Source organism: Aspergillus bombycis (genome assembly GCF_001792695.1).
Source record: "Aspergillus bombycis strain NRRL26010 chromosome Unknown contig00223, whole genome shotgun sequence".
Taxonomy (NCBI): domain Eukaryota; kingdom Fungi; phylum Ascomycota; class Eurotiomycetes; order Eurotiales; family Aspergillaceae; genus Aspergillus; species Aspergillus bombycis.
Window position 1 is genome coordinate 1 of NW_019170225.1, and position 19508 is coordinate 19508.

The window sequence follows — 19508 nt, forward strand, 5'->3', positions numbered from 1 at the left end:
CCCAACGACAGCATCGAGATAGCCGCCGTCGGCGCATTGACCTCCAGTCGGACCTAGGGCACATTGCTTCTTATATGTGTGCTTATCAGTCGGCGCGTTCAATAGAACGAAATGATATGCTGTGAATACTATTTTAGGAATAGAGGTGTGGGGAGGAGGATTGACTGGGGACTAAGGTATGTGCTAATAGGTAGTTTAGTACAAGTACTAGCTTACTCCGTAAGGCATCGTCAATAAATCGCTTTCCTTGACGTACTTTGATTGGTGGATCGGGGGGTTGCGGCGCAACCCCACTGATTTGAAGGAACAAAAACAAAAGCGGCAATCGTCTCGTTTTACTTCTCCTTTCATCCACTACCCACTCTCAAGTTATTTCTCCACCAAATCCTCTCGCTGATACAATACGTCATGCCAACTCAAGTAGGCGAAAAGATGCTTGAAAGTCGCACACATTACCGTCGCGCGCTCCGAACGATCATGCAGACAATCTGCCACCTAGAGACTGAAAACATCGACCAGCATGACGCAGAAAAGGCGGGTATTCAGCAACAATTCATGTCTTTAGAATCAAACTCCGACAAACCCTACTTCTTCATTCCATACCAGGAAGAATACCTTGACGAAATGGATCGAGACTATCCAACCTACAACCCGGACATAGACGACCGTTTCAATATAGGAGAGTTACATCTCTACATGGAAAGCCGCTTTGGGACATATCCAAAAGATGACAATAAGCGTTTCGGTGTTGGCTACAAAGCGTATGTATCCTATATCTCGTTCAGGCTCCCCTACGACGGCCGCTAACAACGACCGTCTAGATGGCCAGACCTCAACCTCGGGGAGCTAGCCGAACATTCCAAGTACTATTGGACGGCGTCCTTCACAGGCTTTGCACTAACCACCCATGAGCCATTACCCCATATGAAATGCCTCATGGAGAGTGAAGTCGCTGGAGACGATCGATTACTTCGAGGTGAACTCATTGCCATTGTAAAAATCATGACAGCTCGGTTGAACACAAAGTCCCTCCGCACTCATACGGTGGCCCCTGTAAGTTACTGTTCCTTCTCCAAAGACGAAAGCTGCATGACACACCATGGGGTGGAGCTCTGCTAACAGAAGCCGCCACTCAGGTTCTGTTATATTCCATAATGGGTCCAGAACAAATTCGTGTACTGGAGGCTTATTTCAATGGTAAGAATCTTATAATTCGAAAAACCAAGTTGTACGATATGAAGCAGGAGGACATGGCAACGGTAGACCTACTTACCCGGTGGTGGTTGGGATTTGCTGTCGGCGAGACGAAGTTAATCAAAACAGCCTCTCTTCCTTAGCCTCTTTGGTATTATGCATTGGGTGGCGTTCCAGGCGGGTGTTGGGTATTTGGTCTGTAGGATGGGATGTCTTCTTTTCTTCCGGGTTCTTTTGGCGCATGATGCCGGGTTTTCGATGTACTAGTATTCAGGTTTTATTGGTCAAGTGGATTCGAAATTTGGAGCCGCTGCTCATTCTTGAGACAATAGTGAATAACTCTTATCAACAAATATGTTTTACCACATAATACACCTTGACTGGTGATTGAAATGAGTGTGGCTACTGACTGGTCCAACTCCAAGATAACAGGTATACTAGTTTCTAAGTTCCATGGTATATATCTTGTGGACACAGCCAAAGTAAAGAAATCGACTGTTGACTAGAAACAAATGGAGCCCTTATAACGAATCCTGTCAGACAAACAACTAAATAATCACTAAGATAGCTGTATAACATCTTTCGAACTGTCTAGTTCATAACCTATGACTTTCTGGTAAAGTTCTCTCCCTATAATCCTGAACTACAAATTTCAAAATACTGCTGGGTAACTTGATCATGCATATTTGCGAAAGTATTGTGGATGGTATTTTCTTGCCGAGAGACAGCTGACTCTGGCCAATGGTTCGGCACGAACCTAGCGAAGGTATATAAGACTCACCTATGCATAACTTAGTTCTGTTTAAAAAAAAATAATGTATACTTATCATCGACTGATCATGATTAGATCATCTGTTGGGACGCCAGAATATTCGGTATCTGAGGGCTGTGGGTCAAACGCAGAGCTTCCAGAACATGACACATTACATGACGTCGAGACTGCTGGATTAAAAAATACCCCGGATTTGGTTACAAGGTTATACAGCCGGTTTCGATTTAAAAGAGAATGTCAAAGTTCCGGAACCAGTTCGGCAACATCGGGCTTCGAGCGATGACTGCATGACTGCGGGATTTTACTTCCATCTGTCACGTTTCGTCTTACTCAGGTTAAACTTTTCGTCTCCGGACCCTTTGCGGCTGTGTCCGCTGCCAGCTGTCGATTAAATCTTCATCTACTGGGTTAATCCCGCACTTAAATAGCCCTAACTCTTCCCCGTAGCCCCTACGAGTCGCCCGCATCCAATCGACGAAATATCTCGTCGCTTGGAAAATTCACTCATTCTACCTTCGATTGAGAATCGAACTCGTTGCTTCTCCGTCATCAATGGCATTTACAACGACTTCTGAGATCCTAAGCTGGCTCAAGAAGTATCCAATGCACAGACACAACTAAGCGACCGATGCCTCAACACCCATAACCATGTCAGCACTCTACAAACTGGCCGCAGTCAACAATGGCCCCGAGACCAGCTGGGACGACAACCACATGAGACTCCTCACTCGACTGAACGATGAGGACATCGAAATCCTCCAACTTCCCTCGCCCAAGTGTTCCGCTAAACGCATCTCGACCGAGTTGTGCCGGGCGCCAGGGCAGAAAGACCACATCATGAGTCCTCCCTGGCGACTCGGCATCTGTGCCATGGAAGACAAGGCACTCAGCAAGGCCAACCAGGAGATATTCCGTCGCTTACAGGTCGACGGTCTTATCGAAGTGGTCCTGTTCGGTGACAAGACGCTGTTGAGTAAGACGCCGGAGGAATGGCCGATCTGTGATTTCCTGATCGCGTTTTATTCTGATGGGTTTCCCCTCGAGAAGGTCATCTCGTACACAAGACTCCGCTCGCCGTTCTGCTATAATGACTTGCTTATGCAGGGCGTTCTCTTTGATCGTCGGCTCTGTAATAGAGTCTTGGATCACCTGGGTGTGCAGACTCCCAAGCGGCTTGAGGTCAACCGTGACGGGGGTCCCAGGGCCCATGATTGGGGTCTCGTTCAGCACGTGTATGATCGGATTGGGCTGGAATTACCAGGTCCGGGGGAAGCGGAAGCAACCCGTAGGCGGTCCCATCCACCGAGCGTGTCTCTTTCGGAGGACGGGAATACGCTCCTGGTGGACGGCCGAACGCTCCACAAGCCCTTTGTGGAGAAGCCCGTCAGTGCGGAAGACCACAACATCTACATTTACTTCCCAGTAACTCCCCGGGCCCGGCGGTGGAAGACGACTGTTTCGGAAAGTGGGCAACAAGTGCTCCGAGTACGACCCTGAGTTGGTCGTGCCCCGGTGTATTACCGAGCAGGGGACGACCAGTAGTTACGTGTACGAGCCGCTCCTGAACGCCGACAATGGAGAAGATGTCAAGGCCTACGCAGTGGGGCCCCAGTACTGTTTTGCGGTGACGCGGAAATCGCCCGCAGTCACAGGCGTGGTCCATCGGGATGCGACTGGCAAGGAAGTAAGACTACCCACTGAGGTCAGCAAGCAGGAGGCAGACGCGGCCGCCAAGATCTCAACAGGATTTGGTCAGTCGGTCTGCGGGTTCGACATCGTGCGCAATAAAGGCAAGAGCTACGTGATCGACGTCAATGGTTGGACCTCGGTGAAAAATCAGCCTAGTTTCTACGGTCAATGCGCCGAGATCCTGCAGCAGATGCTTATGTCTCATGTTGCTCATGGGATTGCGAAGAACTGATACTACCCTGTGTAGATAAGTTATTTACCGAATTGTGTACATAGTCTAGATCCATGGTATTAGACAGGTAATACAACACATCAAGGTCATTCCGGTCTTTCATCACCAGTTAGGGTTAAATCAATAATAGTTGCGTAACCTCACTGAGTCACCGGTCAGTCCATGTCTTGAATGAAGTGGCCTCTTGCATTACCGTCGTTGGAAAATTGCCCATGGTTGAAGGTGACCCTGCCAGCCTTCATTCTGGGTTTGGGGGCCCATATTCACCTCGGACCCACGATCAGACTTTTTCTTCCGTAGTAGGGTTACATGCAGGCTGCAAGCTATGCTGGCTGTGCAATTGTAACGGTGGAGCGGATATGACACAGACCGGGTTGAGTCTAAACTGGCAGCTTGCTTTGGAACCCTAAATAACCCAAGACCGCGTGAAGACCCTCTTTTAGGGACCTTTGGAGAACAATGGGTCGATTCAGATTGACATTCTATCCCGGTTCAGCTGGTGGGTCTTTGGTGGAATAAGAAAAGCTAACAGAACATTCTTATGTAAAAAGAGAATAGCAGCACAAGATAAAGTAAAAAGACAATAAATCTCTCTGCTGTCTACAGTATATAAGTCTATATCGCACGAATTCCTCCTTTGTCCAGACTCTGAATCAATCTCTTACAAGATTACTGTTTCTCCCGTGAACGCGATACTGCTGAACAACAAATCTCTATCTTTCTCATTCCCGTAACTCTTCTCGAATGGCTGGTCCTGAACTTATGAGCAATTCCACTGTGATCGTATCCTCGATCCCAGCATCCCTGACCGGCCTGGAGGCAATTTGCGAATTTGCAGAAGTGACTCGACCCCCCTAGAGCCCTCACTCCATCCATCCTGTCGTCTATCTCAGTTGTATTTATGGCCACCCCTATTTGGACAAAATGAAGCACTACAAGCCCACTTTCCGGTGCGAGATTGAGGGTGTCGCAGAGACCCAAAGTCTGCCCATCGAACAAGATGCGAAGGAGGCGAAAGACGGCATCAGGACAACAGCTGACGAGGTCACTGGATACAAAGTCAAAGCAAGTCCTCGGCTGCTGGATCGGTGGTTGGACAAAGTTGTCCGCATTTCTGGGTCAGCACCAGTCTTCTGTTTTATCGTTGGCGCGCTTCTCGTTTGGGCATTCCTGGGCATTCGTTTTGGAAACTCGGCTAAATGGACTGCTGTCATTTCAGATGTGCAGGCTATCCTGTGCTACGTGTTCGACTCTTTCCTCATGCGCCAACTGCTGCGCGAATACTCCGAGCAGCAGGAGGCCATGGCCGAGATGAAGTCGCGACGGAACAGCCATGAGCGAATGCTTGCGACGCTCAAGAGCAAGCTGGGACCGGAGGGAGTCTGCCAAGTATCCCAGATAAGCAGCAATCGCCCCTTGGATGCGCTGGATCAAGGGACGCGGACACAAGGCTGGTTTGCGCGGATGATCATCTTCTCCGCGTGGGCGTTCGGACATATCATTACCGTGGGCATGTATTGGGTCTGCATCTTCATCTGGCTGGGCTTCGGACACTACTGTGGCTGGACGGACCAGTGGCAGCTGTACATCAATTCGGCAACATCAGCCTGATGGTCCTGGTCTTTGCGTTCCTGGACTGCCTGCGCGAGTGCTATGCCGACTATGTCAACAATTGCCTGGACGCCATCTTCCGCCTCGATGCCACGCTCGAGAAGGAGCTCCGCTGCATCACCGATGATAACCTGCCAAACGAGCCCGAGGTGATCCAGCCACCGCGGGAGAACCCACTACAAGTAGCCGTATTCTACTACGCCGACATCATCGGGACCCTGGTCGGGATTATCATTCTCGTGGTGGTCATCGTCGCATGGGCCGCTGTCGGACCGGTCTTCCACTTCAACGACAACTGGTGGCTCCTGATTGGGACCTATGCGGGGTTGGTCGGGCTGTTCGACAGCTTCATTCTGCGCAATATCCAAGGCAAGGTGAAGGAGTACACGGTCGGACAGGTCCAGAGCCTGGAGAAAAGAGACATGACGCTCTTCGCTAGGACGCAGATGGCCATTCCGCCCAAAGACGATCTGGATACATCCTCTGCCACTCACCGGATCTCGATCGCTATGGGGAATGTCTGCTCGCATCTGCTAATGGTGGTGGCTGGCTTCTTGCTCACCATCGGCTGTGTGATTGGCTCGAGTGCGATGCGGTGGAGTACGACGGGGCAGTTGATTTCCAATATTCCGCCCAGTATTATCGAGACCTTCTTCATGCTCATCTTGATCACCGGGCAGAATGATGCAGATGCCAGCGCGAGGGTCGATATGACTAATATCTATCACCGTCGGCAGAGACTCTTGTGGTTTGTCAAGGACGCTCGGCAATACTTGGTGACTCGAGAGTCGGCAGACCCCGCTGCTGAGAAGGGAGAAAATTAGTTCTTGCAGGGGGCTTCGTGATCTGGATGCAGAAATTGCCTCGCTTCAACATGCGTTGCAGTTGGTTTGATTCTTTGGTCTGTCTTTCGCTCAACCGATAGGGGCCAGTATCCAAAGTTCCCATTTTGTTCTCTGTATTTTGTCTTTTTGTCTTTTGTATTTTGCCTTTCCTTTCTTACGTTTACCTCTGTTGTCATTTAATTATTTAACCAAATCACATGAATTAAACACAGTACACAGCATATTTGCAAGTGTCCCATAGACCCGAGTCAGAAACCAGAGTACAGCTCACCACGACCGCCACCAAACCTACCCAAACAACCCTAACACCAAACCCCTTCCAAAACACAAAGAACACACCAACCCAACAAAAATCCCTCACCGTAGTCCGTACTTTCCCACGGAGTAGTACTATTACTACTAGTAGTAGTAAATTGTAGTCCAAACTAACCCCCCACGCCGCGAATCCAGACCCTGCATGCAAGCCATAGGGCTGAGTGACCCCCACATGTAACCGCGATAACGAAAAAGCTTAAATTCCCGAAAATGCCTCGTTCCAAGTGGATGAAAAAAAAACAAGGTCAACCATTTAGCTTCATTCTGGAAAAGTGGTTGCCTACTGCACTGCCTCCTTTTTTGGCTTCCCAACTTACTACCGCATCTACCTGCTTGATTGGATTAGCTTGGTTTTTTTTTTCTTCGGGTTTTTGCCGAGGAGAAAGGGGATCCTAATATTATTATTATTATTATAATTATAATTAAAAAGGGTGACTCACGGTGGACGAGGATGAGGTGTTTGTTTTGACGGGCAAATGAGATAGCGTTTGGGTTGCACGGGGTGGTGGGTTTGGTTTTTCTTTTTTTTTTTTTTATTTTTGTCTTGGTCTGTGCTTTGCATGGTTGAGTTTATTTCTTGGTTGTGAATTGTTGGGGAGCCTGCGCATGATAGGAGAACGGTAATTAGGTGTATCAATTATGTTATATTTAAGGTTTAGGTGCTGGCCATTGGGATATATACTGCGTATGTACACGGCTATATATGTCTTAAGTATTAGTCAGTGTTCTTTTTATATGACACTGTGTATCTGTCCAGAATCTAGATGGAGACTTTGCTCAGGGCAATAAGACTTCTCGGCTGAACCGATGAGTACTCGTTTACAGTAGGATTACTATGGCCGTATAAGTGTGACTGAGTCTCCTGGGTGTTGGGCTGGTTGTAGCACTCCGTACTATAGTACAACAGGAACCCCTTAACACTCCGAGACCGTAAAGTCTTCTACAATAAGTACAATGGCGAGAGTGATCTAGCCCGAAATGCTACCATATAGCAGCTCTTTGGCTGAGGAGTTTCATGCGTTTAATCTTATGGTCCTCGGAATGCGTGGATCATAACATTTCTCACGAGCTCTGAGGTATCGGAGTGTGGCAGCTTCGCTAGCCAGTAGCTTCATGCCCATTTCCATTGACATGAATGGTCTGGGGTGTGGGGATCTGAAGACCCATCGTATCCCATCCTATTGCCGGGCCTAGGTACTATACCACGGCATCCGAAGTTGCAACGATGGAATTCGTAAGAATTGAACATATTGTTGTCGGTATGATATTTCTAACAGGCAATCCAGGCCCGCACAATCCTCGGAATACCAGCACCTCAAGTATATGCTTGGAATGCAGATGTGAACAATGATGTTGGTTCTGAGTATATCCTAATGGAGGAAGCCCCCGGTACAAAGCTGGAAGATATATGGCATGTTCTTTCTCTCGAAGAGAAGATAGAGATTATGAAGGATCTCGTCCAACTAGAGAAGAAAATGCTTCAAGCGCCACTAAATAGGTATTGGGTTCGGAGCCAACGCTGATCTGTATTATTGCTAATAATGACTTAGTTATGGGAGTTTGTACTATGCAAGTGCTAACATCAAAGATGCCGTGCGAGTCGACATACGTGCAGAAGTATCTTCTGAGCTGAAGGACAAAGCCCAACGCCGTTCTGTCATAGGTCCAGTCGCAGAAAGACACTATTGGTTAAAAGAACGTGCAGAGATGGCTTTGGATCGTGGACTATGTTTGTTCTCGACCTATCTCCTTGTTGTCTTAACTGACCCATCGAAGGGGAAAAGCCACAGGACTATGTGCTCTCTCTAGCTCATCGAGAAGAGGCATAGATCCGGAAACACGCGACTCCGAGATCTGAAGATGACCTGCTAGTGACTTCAGCAACGCAGAACTCTCCAAACGGCCACATATCTTTGCTACACAAGTATCTCAAAGTTGCTCCTTATCTCCTCCCAAACGACCCTGCGGTAGTTGCACCATATATCTGGCACACAGATCTACATGCTGGAAACATCTTTGTCCAAAACGGTAAAATTTCCAGTGTTATAGACTGGCAAGGTCTGTGGGCAGCACCATTGATACTTCAGGCGCGCCATGCAAGGCTAGTTAATTATAACGGGGAAGTCATTTTAAAAGCCCCTGCGAACTTCAAAGATCTTGATTCAGCGGAAAAGACTCGGATCAGAGGTCTTATGACTAGCTCGATCCTGCTCTACCTCTATGAAAAGCAGATTGCTAAAGAAACCCCCCTTCTTAATAAAGTCCTTCGATTTGACCACGGCAGGATACGGTGCGATCCAATCGTGTTCGTGCGTGACACATGGGATGACGAACTTATACCCTTGCGAGAATCTCTGATAAGGCTTGAGAGGTAAGCGCTTCTCTCAGTTCATCTTTATAGTGCATCACTGATCATGCTTCAGAGGCTGGGATGAAATAGGATTCGACTTTCCATGTCCTATTCATTTTACAGAGGATGATCTCCGTATTCATGCCGATGAAAGTGACGGGTGGAATGATGTGCAGGAATTCTGGGACTCTGTGGGGGATATAGTATCGAGAGATGGCTGGACACCGCATCATCTATATGATGATGCCATTTCCCTGTTCACGGAGCTACGAGATATTGGACTGAAAGCTATGATAGACAGGGAGAGAGAGACATTTGAAGAACAGACACAATGGGCCAAAAAGCATTAATTCGACCATTTTCTTTCTAATTTGTTAGGAATCCTCGGAGCTAGTGGCTAGATTAGACGAAGCAGGCCCGGGAATTTCATTCTAATCATACATCTCAGTTCATGATTGACAATGTAAGAGGGTACGAGTAGGAGAGCGTAGAAGAAAGTAGAATAGGAAAGCTACTAAGACTGAAAGAACCTAATAACTACTTTAGAGCTGCTAACCAACGCTTGCCTCAGTGGAAATGCAAGACAATCAGCTTTCCCAATACTCATTGCAACAACCGAAGGTGTTGAAAGGAGTCTCGGTATTTTGACTCATAGTATTAATAGGGCTGGTACCAGTCTTTGGACTGGGACTCTTACCTCTCCCTAGCTCGCATTTTCCTGCAGGCTGCGTTCCTTTGTGAAGAAGATAATGACTGTTCGGTATATTGATACTCATTGCTTGGACGACGATAGATGATGCACATAAATCATTGACAGTATATCCTAGTAAAGAAGTAGAATAAGCCTTGATTATTTATTAGTAGACAAGACCCTGTATTAGTCTTAATGTTTTATTTAAATGATTTATTCTTTGATTCTAACGCTTCAATTTTTCATAAAATGGTATGTGAATTTAGTTTTGCATGTAGAGTATCAATATACCTAATTAGACCGACAGCTGGTAAAAGTTTTAGAATAGGGAAGAGATAGCTTCTGTAGGTAGAGTCCATCAACAGCACTATAATGTACCGGAAGTTACTTATAGACTTAGTTGAATGGTTCTTCAGAGCTCAAGGATAGGCAAGAGTATCTAAGACTGCCAGTGATTATGCCATTCTGTCAATTATCCATCCCACCATCACCATCTAGCCTCGATTCCTATCGCTTCGTTTCCTGACTCTTGTGAGTTCTTCTAGGATCAGGTCTCATCATCATCATCATCATCATCATCATCATCATCATCATCAGAGGATGAGGGGGACATGAGAGCTCGCATAATTGCACGACCTTCTTCTCGATCCTCGTCCTTGTAGATGCTCAACCTGTGGTCTCCGAGAAACTCGAATTCGGATCCATAGTGCTTCTTTAGCCATGCCTTTTCGTTCTGAGTGAGAGGCTCAGAGACCCTAGCCTGAGTCTGGCGAGAAGCCTGTGCGGCTGCAAATCTCCGCCGCTCGCTATCGGTGAGGCATTTACATACACAGTATGCGTGCGATGCATGTGACCAGACAGCCAAAAAAAATATTCACTTATATCTAGTATCTATAAGGTTGTATGTAGGTAGTCTGACGGCCAATGATACAGGCAATAATATTGATGATACTAAACGACCTGGTTGATGTAGCTAAAATGCATGAGATCATTGCTTATTCTCTTCGCCTCAATAGTCCCCAGCTGAGAACAATAAAAATGACTGTTCCTGACAATAGTCCAATTGAAGTACCGTAGCTGACATGGTAGGAAGGACCGAACTTGGATTGATATACTTGAGGACCCACGATGCCCATCAATTGGGCACAGGCCTATAACATGTTAGCAAGCATCAATATGAGTATAGCAGAAACATACGTTTGTCATTCCGATAGCAAGGGCTGATGATGTAGTCCCTTTGACTGCTCGAATTCGCTCTGAAGAAGCTATATTAGAGATGAACCAGTGCACTAAAGCGGACGAACGTACCAGGCCAGATCACAGGATAAACACACGATGCCGCTGCATTGGAGATCATAATGAATATGTACTTCACAACGGTGTTATCAGTCGTGAGTAAAATGATGTAACTGATGATTGATACAAGTTCCACTATCCCCATGTTAGAGCATTGTATACCTGAAGAGTGATATACTTACAGCTAATGGCTACCATCCAGCAGTTCAACTTGTCTTGATGAATGAAATAGCCGAGTATAACAAGCGTGAGAAATGCTAGGCTGGAGGGCGGCTATTCAAGTAATTATTAGCTTTATCCACGTTTAAGCCCAATGATATACTCACCATCGACATCAACTGCGCAATACCCGTGTTGGTCATTCCCAACTCGTAGATGACGGTAGGAAGGACGAAAGATATGCCCCAGCCTCCGATGCCATGAGTGATCCACAGCAGTGAAAACGTAATCATTGTCGGATCACGCAGTAGAATCTTGACTTCTTGCCATTGAAAGGTCTTTGCTTTCATTTTCGGTGCATCGCTCGAAAGGTCCCCGAGTACAGTTTGTTTCTCTGGCTCGGACAAGAAATCAGAGTTCTCGGGGTCTTTTTCATCAGAATCAAGCATTCAATCCAGAAAGAGATAACGTACAATTCGGGAGGAAGAAGTATGTATATACTCCACAAAGAATAGGTGGGATGCCTTCGAGGATGAATACCTGTTTGAGTCAGCTCGCTGTTTTCTTTTTGATGATTCCGGTCATACCCAGCGCCATCCCGAAAGCCCACCCGCTTTGTTCATAAAAGATATGGCATATGCTATTGGAGTATAAGTAAACAGCGTATGATAAAACAAGGGCATTCATACCTAGTAAACCGCTAATGGTTCCTGAGAAAACACCAGACGCGTAGAAGAATGCCTATTTCTTAGCTATAGTTACATAAAATAGGGGGCACGTACCAGTCGAAGTGGCATTCGGTCTGTGTTGTACCAGAAGCTCAGATGATATCTATTTGAGAATTAGATATTAGAGTAATGTCATGATATTTATTTAGCAACGTACAATACTCCAGGATAGAAGCCAGCCTCAGCAAAGCCGAGAAAGAAACGGGTAGCAAGAATGCCAGCATAGTTTCTAGTAGCTCCTTGACACATTGAAATGATTCCCTTGATTTATTAGTTTTGATAGAAGCACATGCGTTTTAGAATAGAAAAACGAACCCAGGTAATCATAATTCTTGACATCCATACCGAAGGCGACCATCTCTTCAAAAGGACGGTAGATGCCGGTTCAAAGAACATATATGGGTAGCTTGGCTTATGTTAAGAGAGGAACTAAAATATCTTTTGAATAAACATACTAGAATATGCTCAATGCCCATGCCCACTGCTCACTAGACAAATTGCCCAGTTCCTTTTTAATCCCATTCCCCTCTTCGATGTTGATAATAGCCGCATTTGAAATGTTGGTCACATCGATACGCATAATCAGATAAACGAAGGAGTACCACAGAAGAATACGGAGGTCAACTTCGCGATGGATCTTCTGTAGGTTTCTATCTGTTCTTTGATGCGAATTTGTCGTAACTCCCACTTCTTCTTCTGCTGGCGAGAAGCCCGGTTTGTCCACGTCATTTCGGTTGTTTATTGATGCCATTGTAAATTTTCTGCGTTCCTCATTACTTGAAAACCGACAGTGTGCATCATGATATATGAGTGAAGACTGAGGTCGATATCGGAACGATGTGATTGATGGCTTCGATCACGACAGCGGAAAACCCCGCCTTTGAAGATTTGAATCTACAATCGACCTGTCAGTGCGGTACTGAATCTGATAATTGCTGTCAATTTGATTGCAGGTTGATGGCGTCATCTTGGCATCTTTGGTGTCTTCACTGTATAAACTTCTCAATTGCCGTAGAATATTCGAGTGCCGAAGTGTTTTAATATAGACTAAAATAATTCAAAGCTAGGCAAAAGATTATCCTCACCCACGCTCCGTACCATAGAAAATCATATCGACCAAACTTTCATGTCTTAATATGAATAGAATTTAGAACAAGCTAGAAGAACTCGTCGAAATTAGGGAGACATATCATCAGTGAAAGGTACCAGACCATTAAGTCACATGATCGGTTGGGGCCCTAAAAGACCAGGATAATCATGCATCAACGAACGCTACAGGATCTTTCTCTCTACATTTGATCTGATTACCTGTGTGGGCATCTTTGGGGTCCGGATTATAGATAATTAGCGTTTGCCCCGTTGGACTAATCTGGAATTATAGGCAACAGCTCTACCGTGCCATGGTCTTTTGGAGGAATGGGGATATCTCGGCCTTTGTCCCTACAATCATCAATGAGGGCCGAAAAAAGATATATCCAATATGAGCTATTCTTCTTCGCTTTGAGCCAGATTATAATTACCCGCCGTCCCTTATCATTATCTAATTCCATTGAGTCCTTCCAACGTCTCCACTCCTTTGCATCCCTGAATATGATGGCTTTGATCAATTCTGTCTTCTACGGTTAATGTCTACCTACAGCGAAAGGATATCTGCTTGATGCAAACAATTAGTTGTTTGACACACTCATAATTTGATAACTCAACCTAGATGCAGTTTCCCATCAACAATTATGTTAAGAGAAATCGTGGTATAGGGCTCAATACCAAATATATATCCGGATAAATATTTACCAGAAGAATGCTCCGCTCCATTGTCCTATACTCATTGTTGCAACTATAAATCCGGGGTATACAATCAGCGTCTCACTAGGTGTATCCATACGTATGCTCAGTTCACAATTCTGGGTTCCAGTCCACCTTGAGATCAGGAACTGCTGTATAAGCGTTAACTCGGCAGCGCATCAAGTACACGTGACCTATGAAGTTTGTTTGATATTGCAATTAAAAATTACTACACTAGTGCCGACGCTGAAGTTTGACATATCTAAGCAACTCAAACGCAGGTGATCCTCTATCTCATCCCGAAGGCTATGATGAAGTGGCTTTGTATTCACGGAACCGGCTCCTCGGCAGCCATCTTCCAAGACCAACTTAGTATTAATTACCCTTCTCCCTCCCATTTCGCCTCTAAACTCATCTCCATGGCATTACAATAGCCGCCATAACCAGCAAACTCGAACCGCACGGCCACACATTCGAGTTTATCAACGGACCATTCCCCTCCAAACCCGCCGCCGGTATCTCTCTTCGGTACCCCACGGGTCCCTACTACACGTGGTGGACCGAGTCCAACCCGGCCGCAATCCGCGCCGCTTGCACAAACCTCCACGCGCATTTCCAAGCCCACTCTACCCCCTATGACGGCATAATCGCCTTTTCCCGCGGCTGCCTCCTCGTCTCCGCGTACATCCACCTCCACCAAACTCTCTACCCCTCTGACCCGCTACCTTTCCGCACGGCGACGTTTCTCTGTGGCGGCCCTGTACTGTCCCTCATTTCCGATCTCGGCGTCCCCGTCTCCGCCACCGCGAAAGAATGGGATAAAAGGACCAAAATCGCACTCCGCGAACGCGCATCCAACGCCGCAATCCTCAAATACGGCAAGGATCGGTGGCTAACCCCAGGTGAGAACGGGGATGCAGATCTAGGTCTGGACCCGGATGCCTTGGTATGTGCAGAGGACGTGTACGGGCTTGACACTGCCTCTGTACAGGTAGATAGAATCAAGATTCGTATCCCGACGGTGCATTTAGTTGGTCGGGTGGATCCGAGACTACCAGCTTCCCTGTGGTTGGTTTATCTGTGTGAGGAAGAGGGGCGGGAGGTATATATGCATCCCGGGGGGCATAACATTCCTAGGAATGAGAAGTGTACTCGAAGTATTGCGGAGATGATGGAACGGTGTGTCAATCGTTCTATCTAGTAGGGCTAGGACCCTTGTTAGGCTATTAGAGTAAATAGATGGACAATAAACCTCGTACTGTTTTCAAGGTTAATATGGTTAATATGCCCTTTGATCTTGGTTGGTAGGGACGTGGTTACATTTAAGCACACAGTCCACGGACCGCCAGGAATTATGTACGCTGTAAGCACTAGTTAATGCGTCGCTCGCCTATTGTTCGCATCTAGTAATGCAAAGGCAGCGGATCCGGTATGATGCGCTATGACCCAACGAGGGGCTGAATCAGAACTGGGCCACGGAGCTGGCATAGGTTAGTTTGTCAAGTCTCTTCTTAGTAGTTTTTAACAGCTTAACAGATATCCAGCCAGCTTTAGAAGGCATTAGCCACCAGGTACTGCCGCCGCTAGACATTGTATTCAGGATAATAACCTTAGTCTAGTTACTATGTTATATAAAAGTCCAATTCCCAAAATCAGTCAAAAAAACGATTAACAAAAACTGGGAATCTGGGATACTACTATTACCAGGGCCTACATAAGCACTAGAACAGAACTATAGTCTATAGAAAGCACGATAGATAAAGTCAGAAACTAGGTACTAGTACAGTCCAAAAGTAGCTGGTAGCCATCTTAACAGTCCCGGAGTAAAAGGAAATTTATAGAATCAATCTACCGATTGTCCGTCATTGGGCATAATGCGGAGTACAACCTCCGTAGTCGTGGCAGTGATGGAGCTTGCTATCCGATATAGATCGAGTCCAGCAAAAAATGATACTGGCACTTTAGGTACAGTACAAGTCTAATCCTAATGCAGCACTAGCGCGGTAAGAATGGCCGAATATTTCAGTATTAAAACAAGGCGCCTCCAACTTAAAACGCGGATCCCCTTGATAGCTACGCGCGCTATCATCAAAGAAAGGAAAACCACAAGTTCAACTCAAAGTCCAACTCTCGCCTCAATTGGATTATCACAATGGCCAAAGCGAAGGCCTCAAGCCGGGAAGACATCTTTATGAGCATCAAACCCGAACACATGCAAAATATCAGTACTGGCGCAAAGAACCACGAGTACCGCCGCTACCTCCTCCCGTCGAGCGTCCGCCGTATCTGGTTCTACACCACCGCTCCCGAATCACGAATCGCACATGTCGCCCGCGTCTCGCACGGCAAAGTCCCTGGCGAAGTCCCAGAAAATGGCGGTATTGGTAACGAGGACTTCAATGCGGGCAAAAAGGTCTCGAAATACGGCTATGAGATTCTTGATCTGTGGAGATTGAAGGAGCCAATTCGACTGAAAATGGCCCTTTCAGAGGGGTATTTAAACGGCGCACCTCAAAAGTATTGTTGGGTTCCACCCAAGCTCCTGGAGCGCTGTTTACTGGATGATCAAGATCATATCATTCCGAAGGTATCGGAAGAGCGCCCTGTTGAAAGTACAAAGAACAACAATCCAGAACAACCAGAAGATCGTTCTATTAAAAGGAGAAAAGAAGACGATCTAAAGGCACCAGAAGAACACCATGTTGAAAGTACAAAAAAAGATGATCTAGCCGAACTGGAAGAGCGTCCTATCGAAAAGACAACAAAAGAAGGTCTAAACGAGCCCAAGAAAACTTCCAGCTCGACTGGCAGGAAACGGAAGATATCAGAATTCTTCACGCCGTCAAATCCAACGAAGTAACAGGGAATGCTGGACTACGGGCCATCTTAGGCTGTTAGATTCAACGGAGGCCATGAATTCATGCTCTAATGATTTAAGCAGAGCCGTTCTCCCGGGGAAGCTGCATTCCCCGAGATAACAGTTGCATATCGATATATTCAATGGAGTAGTTCCTGAACAGCATATACGGTTTCTCAACCCAATCCTGTACTTCCTCAAAGAGCGCCTTCAACCCATATTCAGTCTTCAAAAATATGTCTGTATCTAGCAAGTACCTGCGACCCGCGTCGCATAGGTACTTATATGACCCTTGCTTGACATACAGGCTCTTTGAGAGCTTGACACCGGACCAGTCGAGGATTAAGGGGGCATAGAAGATTATCGGGGCATTTCCAGGACGCTCTAGGAGCCGCCATGTCAACTGTTCTTGGTAGAACCCGGCATAGTCGGATCCAGTGCACATGATCCAGGATGTTTCTGAATCTTGACTGCAGACAAGAATCCGAATAAGATTACGCAGGGGCGTGTTGAACTCGAGCCGGTCTAAATCTCGAGACGATGTGAGATCGACATGATGTTCTCCATGGTCAGGACATATGAACGTGATTCGACTATCGTCATGGTATTGATTGTTCAGGCCATGTTTATCTGCTAGTCCGCATCCTTCGCGGGGGCACGATGCTCGAATAGCTAACTTGCCTGTTTCTGGTGACAAATGTGAACCCAGAGTCTTATGGTGGGCAACGATGTTCCGAAGGATGGCGCCAAAAGCAGGTTTCGAGCGCCAGAAATTTTGCGTTTCAATATCATACGCTACACCAGAGAGGTTGGACAATTGGTCGAGCACCTTCATAAATGGCGTCTGATTGGCTCGAAAGTCTCCTGTATGTCCGAGACTCTTCTGATATCTGACCCCGTTGATCACAAGATCCTTTCCAGGAGTAGGGGCGCTGTCCACATAAACGAACTTGGCCCTAACGTCGCGCTGAAACTTTGTCTTTATGGCAGCGGCGAGGGCAAATCCTGTGGAAAAGGTAACCAGATTACCAATGTGCGGGCTGCTGTTTGGCTGCGATCCAATATGGAGAGTGATCTGAGGTCGAGGACATTGATCATTCAGATATTTGATCAGGTTCTGCTTGAAATAATACGACCCACTACCCAAGGGGTGGTGGACAACTCCGTCATGGTCTATCATAGTGTTAAGGGCGAGAAGGACAGTGTTAGTCGTATAAGGAGTTAAGATGTTTTGCAACTGGCTAAAAAACCAGCAACGGCGACGAGAGAAAACAAATATATCCACCTACTCCTCAGCTGAGAATAGCGGTAAAAGACACCCCACCAGAGCTGAATCAAATAAGGTTTGATCGACTGTATCTATTTAAGTGACTAGTCACCAAACGATTGCTGGGCCAGGCTGTGGGTTCTTTACCGTAAATCATGAATACATCAGGCTGTCAAGTTCTTTCACCTCTGTGCCATTCACACTGTAGGACTGGTACGGAGTACACTTTGATTTCTGTAAAATTACCAAAGCTGTATCACTGGCCAACTGATCTATATCTCACGTGATTGTTTTGTTTTGTATGTCACAGTCAACTTCTAAGACAAGCTCTCTTCAGCCTCGCAGGACTCGAAGGCTTTGGTGCGGGAGAGAAGCTGCATTCGTAGAAGTGAGCAATCGTATGACTTTGGCGCACTGAGATATCAGTGGATGCCAGCGGACTTTCAAGGGCTTCCAATGAGCTAGTATCTTTTATGGTGCCTCTGCTGTGCTTAGGACATAAGAACTATATACTGCGTGTTGCCAGACATACCTGTCAGAGGAGGGCCTCGCCCGAATTTTTAAAATGTGCTGTACTGCATAATGCCCAGTACATTGGAAGCTCTCTCCTGGAAGGGTAATTTAGATGGTATTACTCGACTCGGATCTCGGACAGGGTTATGCTTTCGGAAGCTCGACTATACGGAGATCATATATCTTAAGGCCAGGGGAAGGAAAGAGAGAATATAATTGTGAGGATAATATTTAGTGCGTTTAAAGGAATCGTGTCTGCACATTAAGAAGATAAACAAGAAGGAGTTGGTTTCTTTGGCACTAGGGTCGTTACGAATAGCGTCTCTTCAAGAGCCATAACCTATCTGTTGAATATAACTATTACTAGTCTTCTGATTATGCCCAGGCTTGCCAATCAGTGCATAGGCTGACTCAGAGTTCCCTTTTGCGAATGGAGCCCTCCGACAGCCATACGGACGCTTGGTGACATATTGATATCCAGATATTATGGTATAGCTTGTGTCACAGATTGAACGGCGATCTGGTCTGATGACGGTATAGTATACCCTGCCCCTGGTACATGCACAGTTCGGTGTCCGAACAGCAATATCGAAGGATATACCTGTTGCATTTTCTATACCGATAAGTGGCTTTTTGTACCTAGACAGAATTATAAATTACGGACACTTTACAGGGATAGAGTTTTAAGAGTCAGTCTCTTGTTTTTATAGTATCTCCTGTTTCTTTATCATTTCGTGCCAAATATCCTTACCTAGTTGACAGTTCCTCTACCCTACGTAGTAGATATTGCTGACATACTGACAGGGTACACTAAGTGTGTACATTGGTTCAGAAGATTTCTTGATCGCTTAATGCCCCTTCCAAGGCTTGCTACCCTCCTATAAAGATTCATGATTCCTCTCATACAGTGGCTGACGGGGAGAGCTATGAGACACTCAGCTTCAACTTCTACACATCATAGTTTGCTACAGTCTTAGTTTGCTCGAGGTTTCTATTTTAAGCAACTTCAGCTATCTTTCTCAGAAACTAGTGCGCGGTATCAGCAGCGCTAAGAGTACTTTGTTATCAATCAGTAGAACACTTGCTTCTTCACATATGATGGATTCGATAGCTGCTGTCCAGACAATCAAAACCTATCAATATAGCCCCTGACGAGCCGGCCAAAGAGATAGCCGGCAAGCTCACTTAGTGGCATGAAGGAGATCAG

At 46.3% G+C, this 19508-nt stretch overlaps 8 protein-coding genes across 8 annotated transcripts; 6 read left to right on the forward strand and 2 right to left on the reverse strand.

The window, feature by feature from the left end:
• Positions 1–477: 477 nt before the first annotated feature.
• On the forward strand, positions 478–1337 carry ABOM_011967 (uncharacterized protein; the record flags this gene model as incomplete). Its single annotated transcript, XM_022539095.1, has 3 exons — positions 478–761; positions 822–1053; positions 1137–1337. 3 exons carry the CDS (start codon positions 478–480, stop codon positions 1335–1337), a joined length of 717 nt encoding a protein of 238 aa, XP_022383014.1.
• A 1277-nt stretch (positions 1338–2614) lies between these two features.
• ABOM_011968 (uncharacterized protein) lies at positions 2615–3887 on the forward strand (the record flags this gene model as incomplete). The annotated part of the gene is made up of 2 exons (XM_022539096.1): positions 2615–3388; positions 3444–3887. 2 exons carry the CDS (start codon positions 2615–2617, stop codon positions 3885–3887), a joined length of 1218 nt encoding a protein of 405 aa, XP_022383021.1.
• A 924-nt stretch (positions 3888–4811) lies between these two features.
• Positions 4812–6322, forward strand: ABOM_011969 (low affinity iron transporter; the record flags this gene model as incomplete). Its single annotated transcript, XM_022539097.1, has 2 exons — positions 4812–5401; positions 5494–6322. The coding sequence occupies 2 exons, from the start codon at positions 4812–4814 to the stop codon at positions 6320–6322; spliced, it is 1419 nt and encodes a 472-aa protein (XP_022383015.1).
• Positions 6323–7883: 1561 nt separating this feature from the next.
• Positions 7884–9358, forward strand: ABOM_011970 (uncharacterized protein; the record flags this gene model as incomplete). The annotated part of the gene is made up of 5 exons (XM_022539098.1): positions 7884–7892; positions 7945–8156; positions 8209–8387; positions 8531–9029; positions 9082–9358. The coding sequence occupies 5 exons, from the start codon at positions 7884–7886 to the stop codon at positions 9356–9358; spliced, it is 1176 nt and encodes a 391-aa protein (XP_022383019.1).
• An 888-nt stretch (positions 9359–10246) lies between these two features.
• Positions 10247–12633, reverse strand: ABOM_011971 (uncharacterized protein; the record flags this gene model as incomplete). Its single annotated transcript, XM_022539099.1, has 13 exons — positions 10247–10505; positions 10753–10850; positions 10897–10955; positions 11008–11130; positions 11178–11268; positions 11322–11581; positions 11628–11694; positions 11742–11794; positions 11844–11895; positions 11937–11985; positions 12040–12143; positions 12198–12288; positions 12338–12633. 13 exons carry the CDS (start codon positions 12631–12633, stop codon positions 10247–10249), a joined length of 1602 nt encoding a protein of 533 aa, XP_022383016.1.
• A 1312-nt stretch (positions 12634–13945) lies between these two features.
• Positions 13946–14663, forward strand: ABOM_011972 (uncharacterized protein; the record flags this gene model as incomplete). The annotated part of the gene is made up of 3 exons (XM_022539100.1): positions 13946–14036; positions 14099–14566; positions 14656–14663. Coding segments are annotated over 3 exons (567 nt in total), but the record flags the coding sequence as incomplete, so codon positions are not given.
• A 1153-nt stretch (positions 14664–15816) lies between these two features.
• On the forward strand, positions 15817–16524 carry ABOM_011973 (uncharacterized protein; the record flags this gene model as incomplete). The annotated part of the gene is made up of 1 exon (XM_022539101.1): positions 15817–16524. One exon carries the CDS (start codon positions 15817–15819, stop codon positions 16522–16524), a length of 708 nt encoding a protein of 235 aa, XP_022383017.1.
• A 73-nt stretch (positions 16525–16597) lies between these two features.
• ABOM_011974 (uncharacterized protein) lies at positions 16598–17701 on the reverse strand (the record flags this gene model as incomplete). Its single annotated transcript, XM_022539102.1, has 1 exon — positions 16598–17701. The coding sequence occupies one exon, from the start codon at positions 17699–17701 to the stop codon at positions 16598–16600; it is 1104 nt and encodes a 367-aa protein (XP_022383020.1).
• Between the last annotated feature and the right edge of the window lie 1807 nt (positions 17702–19508).